This window comes from Bombina bombina, chromosome 6 (assembly GCF_027579735.1).
Source record: "Bombina bombina isolate aBomBom1 chromosome 6, aBomBom1.pri, whole genome shotgun sequence".
Taxonomy (NCBI): domain Eukaryota; kingdom Metazoa; phylum Chordata; class Amphibia; order Anura; family Bombinatoridae; genus Bombina; species Bombina bombina.
Genome location: NC_069504.1, coordinates 624,173,766 through 624,192,062, shown reverse-complemented (window position 1 = coordinate 624,192,062; position 18,297 = coordinate 624,173,766). Strand labels below are relative to the sequence as shown.

The 18,297-nt window shown below is 36.4% G+C and overlaps 1 protein-coding gene across 1 annotated transcript in view; it reads left to right on the top strand.

Moving 5' to 3' along the window:
- Positions 1–18,297, top strand: part of SLCO3A1 (solute carrier organic anion transporter family member 3A1) — an 858,554-nt gene that overhangs the window by 110,479 nt on the left and 729,778 nt on the right. The window contains exon 2 of the mRNA XM_053717636.1: positions 6,530–6,995. Coding sequence (XP_053573611.1) covers positions 6,530–6,995 — 466 coding nt within the window. The remainder of the gene's footprint in view (positions 1–6,529; positions 6,996–18,297) is intronic.

Genomic DNA, 18,297 nt, shown 5'->3' with positions numbered 1-18,297 from the left:
ATTCACAGACTCTTGTCTCCAACATCCCATGATGTATGCTGGCTTGGTTGATTATCAAGTCCCTCTTTGCTATCCCCTGTGGACTGTGAGCTTCAAAGCTAAATCTTTTGTTCTTTCCTGTGTAACCAAGAAGAAGGGGGTTTGGTCTGTTATGGCTACAGCCCACACAATTCATGTCAGAGGAGACATTAGCTGATCTGAAGTACCAAAATTTATTTGATACATATGTAGTTTATTCAATGCTATTTACAGATACCCTGAGAAACCCCAAAATAACATTCAAATTGTTACTAGGAGCCACAAAAAAGATTTTGAATTGAATATTTGAAAGTTTATCCAATTAAATAGCAAACAAGTCTGCTGAAAAAACTTAACGTGCTACAAACTATCGTAGATTGCTTTGAGCTTGCATTTTCAACAGGCAAAGCAGCATAGTAGTACACAGGTATTCAGAAAGCTTAAATTTGTAACATTATACAAAAAAAACAGTCTAGAATTCAGACATACAGGGTATTTTAGGCAGCAAACAAAGACAAATAGATACATTTGAAGAAAACTAAACCAAGCAGGGTCATAGATAGATATTCAGGCAATATCAGTGTTTTGATCTCACGATTGGTCAGAAGACAACATTGTATTATACACTGATGTATACAAAAACTATTATGACACCCAGAGCACAGACAGTATTACTTAAAGTGATGGTAAGCGTAAGGTATCAGTAAAATATATTCTAAATCTGTGTATATTCTAAATCTCACTGGTCTTGAGCGAAGCAAAAACAGCTTTAATTTAGTGATGTTTCGGGGACAGCTCCCCTTCATCAGGGGTTGGTCTGATGAAGGGGAGCTGTCCCCGAAATGTCACTTAATTAAAGCTGTTTTTCCTTCGCTTAAGACCAGTGAGTGCTGTCTTCTATTACCTATATCATAACCTGTATTCAGCACCCTGGCAACAACACATCTGTACATGAGAGTGCACCTATCTATGCAAGTATATATATATATATATATATATATTTATATATACTGTATATAGCAAAAGAAATCTATATATTATATGTTAAAAAACCTTTTATTCCTTCTGATGCCCACCTTGATCTTCTGCTTTTATCTTGAGTTGACATTTTCACCTCTAAGCCAATGGCCTTTGCTAGCACGCTTTTCTGACTATGTTGAGAGTGGGTGGGATGGCTCTCTATGACACTACACTACAGAATAAGAAATAGAAGGGGTAGAGGATACAAGGAGAAGCTGTACAACTTTAATAGTATGTTTTATACTCAAATAATAATTAAAAAAACATTTATATAATGCAGTTTGGTTCAACATAGTATGTACTTTACACTGGAGCTTTATATAACTATTTACATTCACTTATCCATATCTAGAAGGTTATTAGACAGCCTCACTAGCGATTTTCTCCCGAGCTTTACTACCAAATTGCAGTCAGAACTAAGTAAACCATTTTACATTTAAACATGAAATAAGATATTTAACAAAAAAAACAAATCCTCTACCTCACCACAAATCCTTGAACTTAATTAAAAGTTTTGACTTGCTAGTATCTGACCGCAGCACATTTTAAAACTGTCTTTCTCCATACACAGGGAAATTGCTGGAGGAACTGTGGGAGGATAAGTAGCATGGTTCATATATGGTGGATTGGCCTCATATTAAAGCAATTAGGAAGGATGTAGAGCACCTAGGAAAATACTTATTTGGCCAAAATTTTACTCTTTCTTTTAACCTTTGATCTATAGGATTTCACTGTTATTTGGGGCGAGTCCTCCCTCTCATTTAGCACTTTCTTTCTCTAGAGTTAGTAGGAATTTCATTCATTTTCTTTCTTCTTTACCGTACACCTATATATCTATAACAGAACACCTGTTAATTGATACATGCATTTGGAATCTTTAACAATCTGTTTGATGTCTGCAGTTATTTCTAGTGCATGCTTAGAACACTCTTGGCTAGATTTAGAGTTTTGTCGGTAACGACCCGCGTAGCTAACGCTGGCTTTTTTCTGGCCACACCTTTTAAATAACTCTGGTATTGAGAGTCCACAGAATGGCTGCGTTAGGCTCCAAAAAAGGAGCGTAAAGCATATTTAATGCAACTTCAACTCTCGATACCAGAGTTGCTTACGGACGCGGCCAGCCTCAAAAACGTGCTCATGCACGATTCCCCCATAGAAAACAATGGGGCGGTTTGAGCTGAAAAAAAACCTAACACCTGCTATGGGGCAACACTTCCTACGTCTGCACCTAACACTCTAACATGTACCCCGAGTCTAAACACCCCTAACCTTACACTTTTTAACCCCTAATCTGCCTCCCCCGCTATCACTGACCCCTGCATATTATTATTAACCCCTAATCTGCCGCTCCGTAAACCGCCGCTACTTACATTATCCCTATGTACCCCTAATCTGCTGTCCCTAACACCGCCAACCCCTATATTATATTTATTAACCCCCAATCTGCCCCCCATAACGTCGCCTCCACCTGCCTACACTTATTAACCCCTAATCTGCCGAGCGGACCGCACCGCTATTATAATAAAGTTATTAACCCCTAATCCGCCTCACTAACCCTATAATAAATAGTATTAACCCCTAATCTGCCCTCCCTAACATCGCAGACACCTAACTTCAAACATTAACCCCTAATCTGCCGACTGGAGCTCACCGCTATTCTAATAAATTTATTAACCCCTAAAGCTAAGTCTAACCCTAACACTAACACCCCCCTAAGTTAAATATAATTTAAATCTAACAAAATAAATTAACTCTTATTAAATAAATTATTCCTATTTAAAGCTAAATACTTACCTGTAAAATAAATCCTAATATAGCTACAATATAAATTATAATTATATTATAGCTATTTTAGGATTTATATTTATTTTACATGTAACTTTGTATTTATTTTAACCAGGTACAATAGCTAAAATAGTTAAAATAATTACAGAATTACCTGTAAAATAAATCCTAACCTAAGTTACAATTAAACACTACACTATCAATAAATTAATTAAATAAAATACCTACAATTACCTACAATTAAACCTAACACTACACTATCAATACATTAATTAAATACAATATCTACAAATAAATACAATGAAATAAACTAACTAAAGTACAAAAAATAAAATATTTACAAACATCAGAAAAATATTACAACAATTTTAAATTTAATTACACCTACTCTAAGCCCCCTAATAAAATAACAAAGACCCCCAAAATAAAAAAAATGCCCTACCCTATTCTAAATTACTAAAGTTCAAAGCTCTTTTACCTTACCAGCCCTGAACAGGGCCCTTTGCGGGGCATGCCCCAAAGAATTCAGCTCTTTTGCCTGTAAAAAAAACACATACAATACCCCCCCCAACATTACAACCCACCACCCACATACCCCTAATCTAACCCAAACCCCCCTTAAATAAACCTAACACTAAGCCCCTGAAGATCTTCCTACCTTATCTTCACCATACCAGGTTCACCGATCGATCCAGAAGAGCTCCTCTGATGTCCTGATCCAAGCCCAAGCAGGGGGCTGAAGATGTCCATGATCCGGCTGAAGTCTTCATCCAAGCGGGAGCTGAAGAGGTCCATGATCCGGGGGGTTTGGGTTAGATTAGGGGTATGTGGGTGGTGGGTTGTAATGTTGGGGGGGGGGGTATTGTATGTGTTTTTTTTACAGGCAAAAGAGCTGAATTCTTTGGGGCATGCCCCGCAAAGGGCCCTGTTCAGGGCTGGTAAGGTAAAAGACCTTTGAACTTTAGTAATTTAGAATAGGGTAGGGCATTTTTTTATTTTGGGGGTCTTTGTTATTTTATTAGGGGGCTTAGAGTAGGTGTAATTAGTTTACAATTGTTGTAATATTTTTCTGATGTTTGTAAATATTTTTTTATTTTTTGTAACTTAGTTCTTTTTTATTTTTTGTACTTTAGTTAGTTTATTTCATTGTATTTATTTGTAGATATTGTATTTAATTAATGTATTGATAGTGTAGTGTTAGGTTTAATTGTAGGTAATTGTAGGTATTTTATTTAATTAATTTATTGATAGTGTAGTGTTAGGTTTAATTGTAACTTAGGTTAGGATTTATTTTACAGGTAATTTTGTAATTATTTTAACTATTTTAGCTATTGTACCTGGTTAAAATAAATACAAAGTTACCTGTAAAATAAATATAAATCCTAAAATAGCTATAATATAATTATAATTTATATTGTAGCTATATTAGGATTTATTTTACAGGTAAGTATTTAGCTTTAAATAGGAATAATTTATTTAATAAGAGTTAATTTATTTTGTTAGATTTAAATTATATTTAACTTAGGGGGGTGTTAGTGTTAGGGTTAGACTTAGCATTAGGGGTTAATACATTTATTAGAATAGCGGTGAGCTCCAGTCGGCAGATTAGGGGTTAATGTTTGAAGTTAGATGTCGGCGATGTTAGGGAGGGCAGATTAGGGGAAAATAAAATTTATTATAGGGTTAGTTAGGCGGATTAGGGGTTAATAACTTTATTATAATAGCGGTCCGGTCCGCTCGGCAGATTAGGGGTTAATACGTGTAGGCAGGTGGAGGCGACGTTGTGGGGGGCAGATTAGGGGTTAATAAATATAATATAGGGGTCGGCGGTGTTAGGGGCAGCATATTAGGGGTACATAAGTATAACGTAGGTGGCGGTCGGCAGATTAGGGGTTAATTATTGTAGGTAGCTGGCGGCGACGTTGTGGGGGGCAGGTTAGGGGTTAATAAATATAATATAGGGGTCGGCTGTGTTAGGGGCAGCAGATTAGGGGTACATAAGTATAACGTAGGTGGCGGTCGGCAGATTAGGGGTTAAAAAAATGTAATCGAGTGGCGGCGATGTGGGGGGACCTCGGTTTAGGGGTACATAGGTAGTTTATGGGTGTTAGTGTACTTTAGAGCACAGTAGTTAAGAGCTTTATAAATCGGCGTTAGCCCAGAAAGCTCTTAACTACTGACTTTTTTCTGCGGCTGGAGTTTTGTCGTTAGAATTCTAACGCTCATTTCAGACACGACTCTAAATACCGGAGTTACAAAGATCCCATTGAAAAGATAGGATACGCAATTGACGTAAGGGGATCTGCGGTATGGAAAAGTCGCGGCTGAAAAGTGAGCGTTAGACCCTTTCCTGACTGACTCCAAATACCGGCGGTAGCCTAAAACCAGCGTTAGGAGCCTCTAACGCTGGTTTTCACGGCTACCGCCAAACTCCAAATCTAGGCCTCTTTTTTGGTCTACCATGACCAGTTCATATAATTCTTCTATAATGTAATATTTTTGTTGTTAATATAATTTCTTTTTATTGTAATTACTTGTAACTTCAATAAAGATGATAACTTTAAAATGTTAACATCCCTTTAACATATGGTCCCATACAAGTGTGAGAGACATTAAAGGGATATGAAACACAATTTTTTTAATTCTCTTGGAATCTTTTGTTGATGTTTTGCGAAAATGTTATGCATTTGCAAAAGTACTAGATGGCAGCACTATTTCCAGCCATATAGTGCTTCAAATGCCTATCTAGGTATCTCGTCAACACAAAATATCATTGGAACAAAGCAAATTTGATAATAGAAGTAAATTGGAAACTTTTTTTAAATGGTATGCTTTGTCTGAATCACAAAATATTTTTTGGAGGGTTTTATATGCCTTTAAGGACCACACCAACTAACACCTGTGATTCATCGTAAAAACACTTTACAAAGGAAAATCCCTGCAACAGTTGTAGATTCAGTGACGGTGCTAGTAATTCTGGAAAATATGGTGTGACAGTTATGAAATAAAGCATCTTGATTAGTTCTCTAGTTCTTTTTTACCTGCCATATGAGTTACCATTCATTAGTTAGGCCTCTCAAACTTGAAAAAATAAAATAAAAAAAGAGTGTATTAATGTCCTTCCTGTTATGACAAAAGGGGATCCCATAAATACATTCAATGTATATGAGTTTGTTTTGCACTCCTTTCATTTGCAAATTACATTAATGTTGACAAATGTAAAATATTACTAGAATAAACTTTTGGTGTTTTGGTAATATTGCTTTTACAATAGCTTATCAATAACAAAAAATAAATCCCCATGATCTAACAGAACATTTGATGCTTGAAAACATATTTTACTGTTACACCTTAAAATGTAATCTGAAGCAGTTTTTAACCGTTATTTTTTGTAAGATATTAGTTTTTCAATGTAAATATAGTTCCTCACAGGTGTCAAGATGTTCAACCTTTGTAGTTTGAGAATACGTATCCTTAGTGGATTTGGCGAATGAGATCTAAACAGTATGTCACACCATTTTATTACATGCCTTGACAGACCTAATAATCATGTCATATATTTATCACTGCTCCTATCTTTTTCATATACCTAATGCTTTTACCATTACACATATATATAACTTGGTACTTAATAAAGTTTATCATGTATATAATGCTGACTGGAAAACCCTAGACTATGTATTTTTAAAGGTCTCTTTCTTTTTAGGTCAGCGTGCTGACAACGTTGGAGCGAAGATTTAACTTACAGAGCACAGATGTAGGTGTGATTGCCAGCAGCTTTGAGATTGGGAATTTAGCCCTTATACTATTTGTGAGTTACTTTGGTGCCAGAGCCCACAGGCCACGTTTGATAGGTTGTGGAGGTATAGTCATGGCCCTTGGAGCACTTCTTTCTGCTCTTCCTGAGTTTTTGACTCACCAGTATAACTATGAATCTGTAGCAATCCGGTGGGGCACAGAAGGAAGAGACATTTGTGTGGTTAATGGTTCTTACAATGATGAAGATCCAGACTTGGATATTATCTGCAGGAATACAACTACAACCAACATGATGTACCTGCTGCTTATTGGTGCTCAGGTCCTTCTAGGGATAGGAGCTACACCTGTACAGCCCCTAGGAGTCTCCTATATCGATGACCATGTGAGGCGGAAAGATTCTTCTCTATACATAGGTAAGAAGACGATACAATATGAATGCTATTAATACATTTTAAGTTGTGTTTCACTTTGAGTCCATGGTATTCAAATTTACTTGGGAAATATGACTTTTAGGTGATGCTAATATAGACTAAAGTGCAGGATTTATTATTGTATGGACAAACAAGACACACAAGTAGTGAACCTGTCTGCTCAAGATCTCCAATGGCGTGGAACAATTAATTCAAATATTTATCATTGTGTGAAGGAATACTTGTGTAATGCCGCCCTCTTGCTCAATTGTAACCAATTGACAATCAGTCTGGGGTGATTTTAACCTCCCAACTCTTCGGTAGCTGAAAGTGTTTAGGAAGCAACGTAAAGTGAAGGTAAAGTTTTTGTAAGTAGCATATGTTTTTAAGTACCTTATACTCAGTTAAATCCAGTCGCTAGGTTTTTTCCCCAAAAAATGTAATTATTTTGGTATATTTTGAGCTTTATTTTTCATTCCATTACCTGCCGAATCTCCGCCCATCCTCCATTTCCTGTTTTCTGACACTGTGACGTATAGAGCGGTCCCACCCGCTCTATACGTGTCTAGTAAGCTCGTGCACATCGAGCATAGAGTAACTGCGCATGCGCATACTCTTTGGACACGGATCTTTGCGCATGCGTTAATCACGGTTGCTCGTCTCTACTGTGCTTCATTTGGACGCGCTCACTTGGCCTCAAAGAACTACAAAAAGGCTACGCATGCGCATACAGAACTAAACCTTGCTGACGTCAATTGACGGCCGCCTAACGGCCAGTGAATCAATTGGATATTCAAACAACGTGATCGTTGTCTAGAAAAAAAATGAAATAACGGGTTGATTTACTGGGAGCCGGATCGAGGATAAGAATCAAAGATATCTAAAGTTAGAATGAGGTACATAAATAATGATGAATTAAAGTGCTATTATTTTGCAAAGAGAGATTGATTTCTTTGAAACAGTACTATTTACTTTACCTTCACTTTAAATATCAGTTGCATGCTTGTATGAGCAAGCCAGCAAACTGATAGGGTATTCATCTTTTGATAACTCTACCCCTAAAAGTTTCACCAAAGAGATGTATAATTCTGAGAAGTAGAAACATGTCATGCTCTATAATTTCAAAGCTAAAGGTTTAACAGGTCTATGCAAAGCCATTTTACTTTATAGAGAAAGCTGGAATTTAGTTATTATTTAGAAAAAGAAATATAACATAATTATAATTATGAACCTGCTTTCTGTCTTTTTTAAAACTCAATTTTTGAATAATAATAATAAAAAATTTTTTTTAAATTAATTATCTAATAGATGGAAGATACAAAACCATAAATGTACCAAATCTACATTTGATAATTTCCAGCTGGTCAGTTCTCGCTTTGAAAAGAAAAAAAAACCCCAGGTCTTATCAATGAGTTTTCTAATTGGAAAGGAGAATCAACAGAACTGAGGATAAAAATAATTATTTTAATTGATTTATTCCCTCATAACATTTATATTAATATAGCATGCTACCATCTTGTAAACTGCGGAATTGCAATCATTTTTATAATTGGGAATTATTAGTTCAAAATTCTCCCTATAGAATGAAGCAGTACACTGAAAAATTAATTTGCTTCTTGTAATGAGCCAGACTGTAGAACACAAACTAATATCCAATTTAGGGATCTTTTTTTTTTTTTTTTGCTAATGTGGCTGCTTTAATTTATTAAATTTGGAAGACAGAACTTTTAAAAAAAATTGCTCAGATTCTTCATTCAGTGTTACAATGAAATTTAAAACATGGATAAAATATAATACATAGTAAAGCGAATAAAAGTATTAGTCATGTTGGGGAAACTTGTTAATTATTCAAGCTGTAGAAGACCAATGAGCTCTTTCAAATTAAATATATATATTTTTTGTGTGCATGTTTAACATGTAAAAATGTAATGCAGCTGAATAAACTCACAAATGGAGATGAAGAAAAGATGTATATTGTGAGATTTGTGCTTTTCAAAAATACAATTTTTCTAAAAAGTATACAAAACTACAGTTTTTAATGTCTTTTTAATTATAATGTTCTAAATGTTTATTGTTGAAAAGTCCCCCGGTTTTGAGTGTGAGAGTGTCTAGCTCCACTTAAAGGGATATTAAAATACAACTACAATATAATGGTAACTACTCACCATGCTGCTGTTGTTCACCCTGTTCTTGCAACTGTGTATTTAAAGGGACACTGAACCTATTTTTTTTTATTTCATGATTCAGATAAAGCATGCAATTTTAAGCAACTTTCTAATTTACTCCTATTATCAATTTTTCTTCGTTCTCTTGCTATCTTTATTTGAAAAAGAAGGCATCTAAGTTAAGGAGCCAGACAATTTTTGGTTCAGATACATGGACAGCACTTGTTTATTGGTGCTGTCCAGTCAGCAAGGACAACCCAGGTTGTTCACCAAAAATGGGCCGGCATCTAAACTTACATTCTTGCATTTCAAATAAAGATACCAAGAGAATGAAGAAAAGTTGATAATAAGAGTAAATTAGAAAGTTGCTTAAAATTGCATGCTCTATCTGAATAAAAAAATAAAAAAATTGGGTTCAGTGTCCCTTTAAAGTTGTTCTCTTATTTTAAAGGGACAGTCTACTCAAGAATTTTTATTTTTTTAAAAGATAGATAATCCCTTTATTAAAGTGTCAGTAAACCTAAAAAATAATGTTATATAATTCTGCACATAGTCACAGCTGGCCCGATGCGCTGAGTAAAAAAAACAGACCCGCTCAGCAGAGAGCAGAGAGCGGGTCTGTAAAAGCGGCATATTTTTTAAAAATTCAAAGGCAAAAAAAGCTTTTATAACAATAGCACTAAAATAATGTTATATAATGCTGCACTATGTGCAGAATTATATAACATTATTTTTTAGGTTTACTGTCCCTTTAACTACTCCCCAGTTTTGCATAACCAACACTGTTATATTAATATACTTTTTACCTCAGTGATTACCTTCTATCTAAGCCTCTGTAGACTGCCCCCTTATTTCAGTTATTTTAACAGACTTGCATTTTAACCAATCAGTGCCCTCCCATAAGTAACTCAGGCATGAACACATTGTTATCTATATGGCACACTTAAACTAGTGCTGTCTAGCTGTAAAACAAATGTCAAATGCATTGAGGTTAGGGGTAGCCTTCAATGGTTTAGAAATCAGTTTGAGTGTACCTAGGTTTAGCTTTCAACTAAGAATACCAAAAGAACAAAGCAAATTTGATGATAAATTTAAATTGGAAAGTTGTATAAAATGACATGCCCTATCTGAATCATGAAAGTTTCATTTTGACTAGACTGTCCCTTTAACCACTTACAGTTATCAGTTAGTGAAGCTCTGCATCTTTCCGCTGGGCACCGCCATCATGTTATATTTGTTGTGTAACGTTTAAACTTTGCAAAAAAACTGCAAAAATAAAACGCTTCCACTCTGTGTTATGTGAGCTAAACTGAAATGCAAGGTAGAACTGTCAAAAAGCTGGTAACATCACAGATCTGTGAAAGTGCACTGCTTCTGTCACAGGATGCTACGGTACGCTTGGTGCAGGCCTGTGCCTGGTGGTAGCAGGCACAGGAACAAAAACAATATTATGGTGAGTAGCAACCGTGCTTTTTTTGTTGTATGCAATTTTGGTCTTTATCAAGGCCAATATCAATATTGTCATTTTAAACAACTTTCATCTGTTATCACAAGTATTCCCAGGGAAGTTCTGGAGCAGCAATGAAGTGTTTGGAACTAGTTGCACACACATATATATATATATATATATATATATATATATATATATATATATATATATATATATATATCTATACCTCTTGTCACTGGCTAACCCGATGTGTTTAGCTGGCTCCCAGTAGTACATTGCTGCTCTTCAATAAACAATACAAAGTAAATGAAGCAAATGTAGTAATATAAGAATATTGCAAGCTTGTTTAAAATGTTATGCTCTATCTGAAGCATGAAATTAACATTTTGGCCTAGATTACAAAAGTAGCACAAAAATATTAATGCTATTGATTGCGAACTGCGCTCAAGTTAAATCAGTAGTGCTCCTGTTCTTATCCTCAGACAGACTAACATCTGGATAGCGTGACCGTGCTAACTCCCTTTCCTCAAAGACTTCTACAAAAGACTCTTCTAGCTTTCACTTGCACACTAACACATAGGTGTGCTAGGCCAACTGCGCTAAAGCCGAAGGCGCTTTAACCCCTTAATGACCACAGCACTTTTCCATTTTCTGTCCGTTTGGGACCAAGGCTATTTTTACATTTCTGCGGTGTTTGTGTTTAGCTGTAATTTTCCTCTTACTCATTTACTGTACCCACACATATTATATACCGTTTTTCTCGCCATTAAATGGACTTTCTAAAGATACCATTATTTTCATCATATCTTATAATTTACTATAAAAAAATTATAAAATATGAGGAAAAAATTGAAAAAAACACACTTTTTCTAACTTTGACCCCCAAAATCTGTTACACATCTACAACCACCAAAAAACACCCGTGCTAAATAGTTTCTAAATTTTGTCCTGAGTTTAGAAATACCCAATGTTTACATGTTCTTTGCTTTTTTTGTAAGTTATAGGGCAATAAGTACAAGTAGCACTTTGCTATTTCCAAACCATTATTTTTCAAAATTAGCGCTAGTTACATTAGAACACTAATATCTTTCAGGAATCTCTGAATATCCATTGACATGTATATATTTTTTTTTAGTAGACATCCCAAAGTATTCATCTAGGCCCATTTTGGTATATTTCATGCCACCATTTCACTGCCAAATGCGATTAAATACAAAAAATTTTCACTTTTTTACTAATTTTTTCACAAACTTTTGGTTTCTCACTGAAATTATTTACAAACAGCTTCTGCAATTATGGCACAAATGGTTGTAAATTCTTCTCTGGGATCCCCTTTGTTCAGAAATAGCAGACATATATGGCTTTGGTGTTGCTTTTTAGTAATTAGAAGGCTGCTAAATGCCACTGCGCACTACACGTGTATTATGGCCAGCAGTGAAGGGGTTAATTATGGAGCATGTAGGGAACTTTTAGGGATAATTTTAGCTTTAGTGTAGTGTAGTAGACAACCCCAAGTATTGATCTAGGCCAATTTTGGTATATTTCATGCCACCATTTCACCGCCAAATGCGATCAAATTAAAAAAAAACTTTAAATTTTTCACAATTTTAGGTTTCTCACTGAAATTATTTACAAACAGCTTGTGCAATTATGGCACAAATGGTTGTAAATGCTTCTCTGGGATCCCCTTTGTTCAGAAATAGCAGACATATATGGCTTTGGCGTTGCTTTTTGGTAATTAGAAGGCCGCTAAATGCCGCTGCGCATCACACGAGTATTATGGCTAGCAGTGAAGGGGTTAATTAGGTAGCTTGTAGGGAGTTTGCAGGGTTAATTTTAGCTTTAGTGTAGAGATCAGCCTCCCACCTGACACATCACACCCCGTGATCCCTCCCAAACAGCTCTCTTCCATCCCCAAACCCACAATTGTCCCCGCCATCTTAAGTACTGGCAGAAAGTCTGCCAGTACTAAAATAAAAGCTATCTTTTATTTTTTTTTTATTTTTTTTTGAGCATATTTGCATATGCTGCTATGTAGGATCCCCCCTTAGCCCCCAACCTCCCTGATCCCCCCCCAAACAGCTCTCTAACCCCCCCCCTGCCTTATTGAGCGCCATATTGGGTACTGGCAGCTGTCTGCCAGTACCCATTTTCAAATTAAAAACGTTTTGGTTTATTTTTATTAAAAAAAAAAAACTATTTTCTGTAGTGTAGCTGCCCCCCCACAACCCCCAACCCTCTCCCAGATTACTAATTTTATTTATTTATCCCACTGAGTCTCTCCCACTGAGTCCTTATATTTGTTCCATAGTGTAGGGTTCCCACCCGCACACGCGCGCACCCACCCTCGTGCACGCGCGCGCACGCGCTCCCGTGCACGCGCGCGCATTCTGGCACGCACCCCACACACGATCCTGCCCCCCTCCTCCATTGATCGCCGCCCACCCGCCTCCCTTGGTAAGCTCCCACCCACCAACGAATACTGCGATCAATGGCCGATGCAGAGAGGGCCACAGAGTTGCTCTCTCTGCATCGGACTGCTCAAAACTGTTATTGCAGGATGCCTCAATATCGAGGCATCACTGCAATAACATACGGGGTACGTCCTTGGTCATTAACTGCATTTTTTTGCAGGACGTACCCCATACGTTGTTGGTCGTTAAAGGGTTAAGAAATAGAGTACCTTGGTATATATATATATATATATATATATATATACACACACACATAAATATATACATCTCATATACTCCACTTGTAATCTAGGCCTTTGGGTTTCATGTCCCTTTATAATTATCAAATATAACAGAATTTCTAAACAATGTAACTAATGAGTTAAAACCCTAATCATTTCTTGATGTATATTTTGTTACTTAGTTTAGAAATATCTCTATAAATTGAGATGTGTGAGTGCCATAGAACAATCTAAATTATTATTGTTGAGAAAATGTGGAAATAAATAATATTCATTGCCAAAGTTTGGAAATCAAAATAAAAGGTAGGGAATACAGATGATATTGGTGACTTAAGGCCTGATGATAAAAGTTTCTCCTTGTTAGAGTGAAATGATATTGCAGACTTCACAGGGACTGAATTTACTGAATGCTGTAAGAAAAAGGGCGGAAACTGGAAGTCCCAGAGAAATGACAGATGCCTTCCATAAACCTCTCTATATCTCTAAGGGACATTCCCTGCATTTCTGTATGAGAAGAAGAGACAAGTCAAATGCAGTATAGCACTGCATGATATAAGAGCTTTGTTACTTTTACATTTTGTGCTATACATTTTATATTACTTTACACTTCATATTGGGTCATGTTTTATAACATGTAAGCTCTGCACATGTGTTACTTTAACAAATCATACTTACATTGCACTTTGTATTTGCTCCATTGTAAACTAAAACTCATAGCTTCAGATAGTGGGAGGGAGCTCCCAGGGGGAACAGGGGAGTTCCCATGGTATGTCTGAACCTCTCTCACAATTCTCATGAAATGCTGTAAGCATTTTACACTAGCTGGTCTCACTGATTTTTCTTGCCAGCTGTATCCTGGTGAAGTTTTCTCTTCACAATACAGATATTTAACAGACAGAAATGTAATACATGCTAAACTATAGACAAAAGCAAGTTAAATTGTAGTAAAAACATTTCAGTTTACTTTGTATTTGCTGCAAACTGAGACTTTATATCTGTCCCAGGTGCTCAGCTGTCAACTTCATTTTCCCTGTGCATGTCTGTATCCCACATAACCTCATAACTTTATATAGAAGGCATCTCTCTTGGATTTACATGTTCCATTCTTTTTCTTATTGAATTCAGTGAGTTCAGTCTCTGTGAAGTTTTCACTATAATTTTTCTCTAAACTAGAGAATCTTTGGTCATCATGCCTATAGTAATGAAGCTGTCTGGCAGGGCAAGCTGAAGTTGCCAGATTATATTAAATAGAAAAACTACAAAGTGCAATGTAATTTGTAAGATACACTTAAATGTACCAAGTATGACCCTAATTTGTTAAAGTTACACATAAACTGTCAAAATATAATCAGAATTTGTAAAATCACAATCCTAAATGCATTGCTGTATACAGAATCTAAATGCATTAACATACTAACTAGAAAGTGCAAAGCTTAAATTTAATAAAACTGAAAAGACATAATCTGAAGTGTAAAGAAATACAAAATACAAATCACAAAGTGTAAATGCAGCAGAACTCATGTCATGCAGTGCTATATTGCACTGGGATTGTCTTTCCTTCACATGCAGAAATGCAGGGAACACCACTTGGAGACGTATAGCAAAACCTTCCTTTTTAAAATGTTGTGAGGGATCTCGCAATGCTGGAGGCTCATTTCATATAATCTTGTCTGAGCTGAGAGATTTAAATCATCAGGCATCTAGAAAGAAAGTCAGGTGATATTTTATGGATATTTGGTAGCCAATGCATGTTTGATTGAGATTTTAAAGTTAGAAACAGAGGGAAGGATAGATAAAGAGAGGATGAGTTGTAATTTAGTGGGCTTGAAGAACAAGGTACTTATAATCAATACGCTGAAAGCATAGTGAGTAAAATTTACCTATCTGTTGCATCACTCACAACAAAGTACCAAACTGCCTCTGCAAAAAACATCAGCACAAGGGCTGTGCGTTAGTCAAGAAAGGCATTGCTGTACAGATGTTTGATATTATTGTGAAAGTGAATTTAAATGAAATCCAAAAGTTACCAGCTCTTTTGGTGACATAAAGTTCAACAGATACCAAGTACCAGGTTGGCATAGACAATAGAAACACAATGTGGCATTTTGTAAACTATCTTCTAGGTTTGCCTGAATACTATATATATATGATTAGGCAGCGCAACCAAAAATCTTTCATGGTGGTTTTGTTGACAGACCCACTCTCTTTATTTCCTTTTCTTACACTGGATTCCAGACCCTGTCTGAGTGTACTAACCGCTCAATGTTACCTTCTTTGCTTCTCTCACTGATCGGATGTGATCAGTTGACCATGTTATAAGTTTTTGTGTCTATGGGTCTATGGGTACAGCTTCTGTACTGACATAGGGGCCGATTTACGAAAGTGCGGGGAGACATGATACGATGTAGCATATCATGTCGCCGCACATCGATAAATGCTGACAGCATACGCAATGCCGCCCTCTGCAGATTCATGGGCAATCGGCCTGGGGCAATCACCCTGATCATATAGGATCGGGCAGATTGAAGACCACAGCCTCAGAGGCAGCTGACAAGTTATGGCGCTGCGGTCTTTAGAAAAATTAGCTATTTTGAAAAAAAAAAATTCAATCAAAAGGCTATTCTTATGTTACATGTTACAAAACGTTTACTGTCCCTTTAAAGCGACTCCCATCATCCCTTGACAGGTAATTACAGCAATATAATTTTTAACAATATATTTTATCACTACAAACTGAGGAAATATGTACGGTCTTCCTGTTTTCTTTTTCATTATTGCACAAATTGCAACAGTGAATAGATTGTGAGACAGGCTTTAGCGCACACAAAAAAAAACCATTTCAGTTCAAGCAATCTTGAAGAATTATCAGACTTGAGTTTACTACTTTACTATGCATAACTGCAAAATTATGTGGTTTGTAAATTAAGAATCCAAAGATAAATCACTTCCATAATTATTTCATGCAAAAAATATGCAATTAAAATTTAGTTTAAGTAGTCATAATCCAGGTAGATATTCAGTTTCTCCTTTTTTTCCCACAAGCTCACTGCAAAAATGAATTGTGGGACCTGTAGGGTTTATTTTTCTAATTGTGATGTCTTAACATTTATATTTCAATAGTGCAAGTTTGGGACTTTAAATAGCATCGGCGCGATCACATATGTTCTGTATTTTTCAGTGCAACTGTTTAAACCCCGGTCGCCCATAAGTTCACCTCGTACATCGGGTGAATCACATAACACACGCCGCCATATGATATACTGGCAACCTCTCAGGCTTGGGTTCGAGATGGTCAAAAATGTGTCTGCTGGGCCGGGTATGTGATTGCTCAATTAGAGAAAAGTCTGGCGACGCTGTTTTTTTGTGCACGTTGCCAATTATGTGATTGAGGACCATGTGCATAAATTTAAATTGGTGATCCACTTAAAGTGATCTAATTAGATATCAATTATATCAACCAACCTTGACATTATAAAGCGTTCCAAATGGAGCAAATTACCATTTTTTATTTTTTTTTATGTGATTACATCTATCTCAGTGGTCTGTATATTTGCACCAGGCAATTAAATAATACACTTTGCAATGTAGGGGGTTTCATTAAATAATTTTGCAAGACTATTTTTTTCTGAATTACAAATACTGAACTAGACATTTAAAGGATATTCTCTGACCAAGGTTACAGAAAGTGTCATAGTCTTTAAAAGGTAATTAACTTAGAAGATAGTTAATTGAAGTGTATTACAGCCTCACCTCAGTGCCTATACATTAGAGAACAAAAAGTGGCTTAATAGCCCAAAGGAATTATGCAGAGCAAGAGATGATGGAAAAAAACAGCTTAGTATTTCTAAACCATTTTCATCATAAAAAAACTGTAAGAACATCACATATGTATTAATACAAGTTTGGACACCAGGAATCATATCTCATTATTCTCATCTACAAATAGACTTTGATAAGATTAAATTGCATTTCACTCTAAGCATCCTGTGAAGAGTCCCACTTTCTTATGGTCTGTTGAAATGATGATAACATAGAGATTTTACTGGTGGAGAATAATAAAACACATTGGCACTGTGATACATTTATTTTCCTTCCAGTAGCAAGTTGTAAGTATAAATTCATTTTTAAAACATGTATATCTCTTCTCACAGCATCTTCTTATGAAGTTTAAAACAAAATGGCAAACTTTCAAACATATTATTATTATTATCTGGTATTTGTAGAACGCCAACAGATTCCGCAGCCCTGTAAACATAGCCGGTGTACAGGATAGCTTTTGTAGGGGTCAAGTGGGTAGAGGGCCCTGCTGAGAGTTTCACTGTTGTAGTCGGCTCTTATGAAGCGATCTGTAAACAGCTGGGCCCATAGGCTTACATTCTAAGGGGTTCAAGGGGAAAGCAATGGCGTTAGGGAAGGTTAGTGTTGGTTGTATGCATCCCTGAATAGTAGAGTTTTTAGGGAGTGCTTGAAGCTGTAAAAACTAGGGGAGAGTCTTATGGAGAGAGGCAGGGAATTCCACAAGATGGGGGCCAGTCTGGAGAAGTCCTGTAAACGTGAATATGAGGCAATAACAAGAGAGGAGGAGAGGAGGAGATCCTGAGCTGATCGAAGGGGACGGAGAGAGAGTATCTAGAGACAAGTTCTGAGATGTAGGGGGGAGCAGTGCAGTTGAGAGATTTATATGTCAGGGTGAGGATTTTATGTTTAATCCTAGAGGCAAGAGGAAGCCAGTGAAGGGATTGGCAGAGAGGTGCAGCAGATGAAGAGCAACGAGTAAGGAAGATGAGCCTGGCAGAGGCATTCATAATGGACTGTAAAGGAGCTATGCGGCAGCTAGGTAGACCAGAGAGGACGGAATTGCAGTAGTCATGGCGGGAAAGGATGAGAGAGTGGATTAAAATCTTGGTTGTATCTTGTGTAAGGAAATGTCTAATTTTAGCAATGTTTTTAAGGTGGAAGCGGCAGGCTTTAGCCAAGGACTGAATGTGAGGAGTG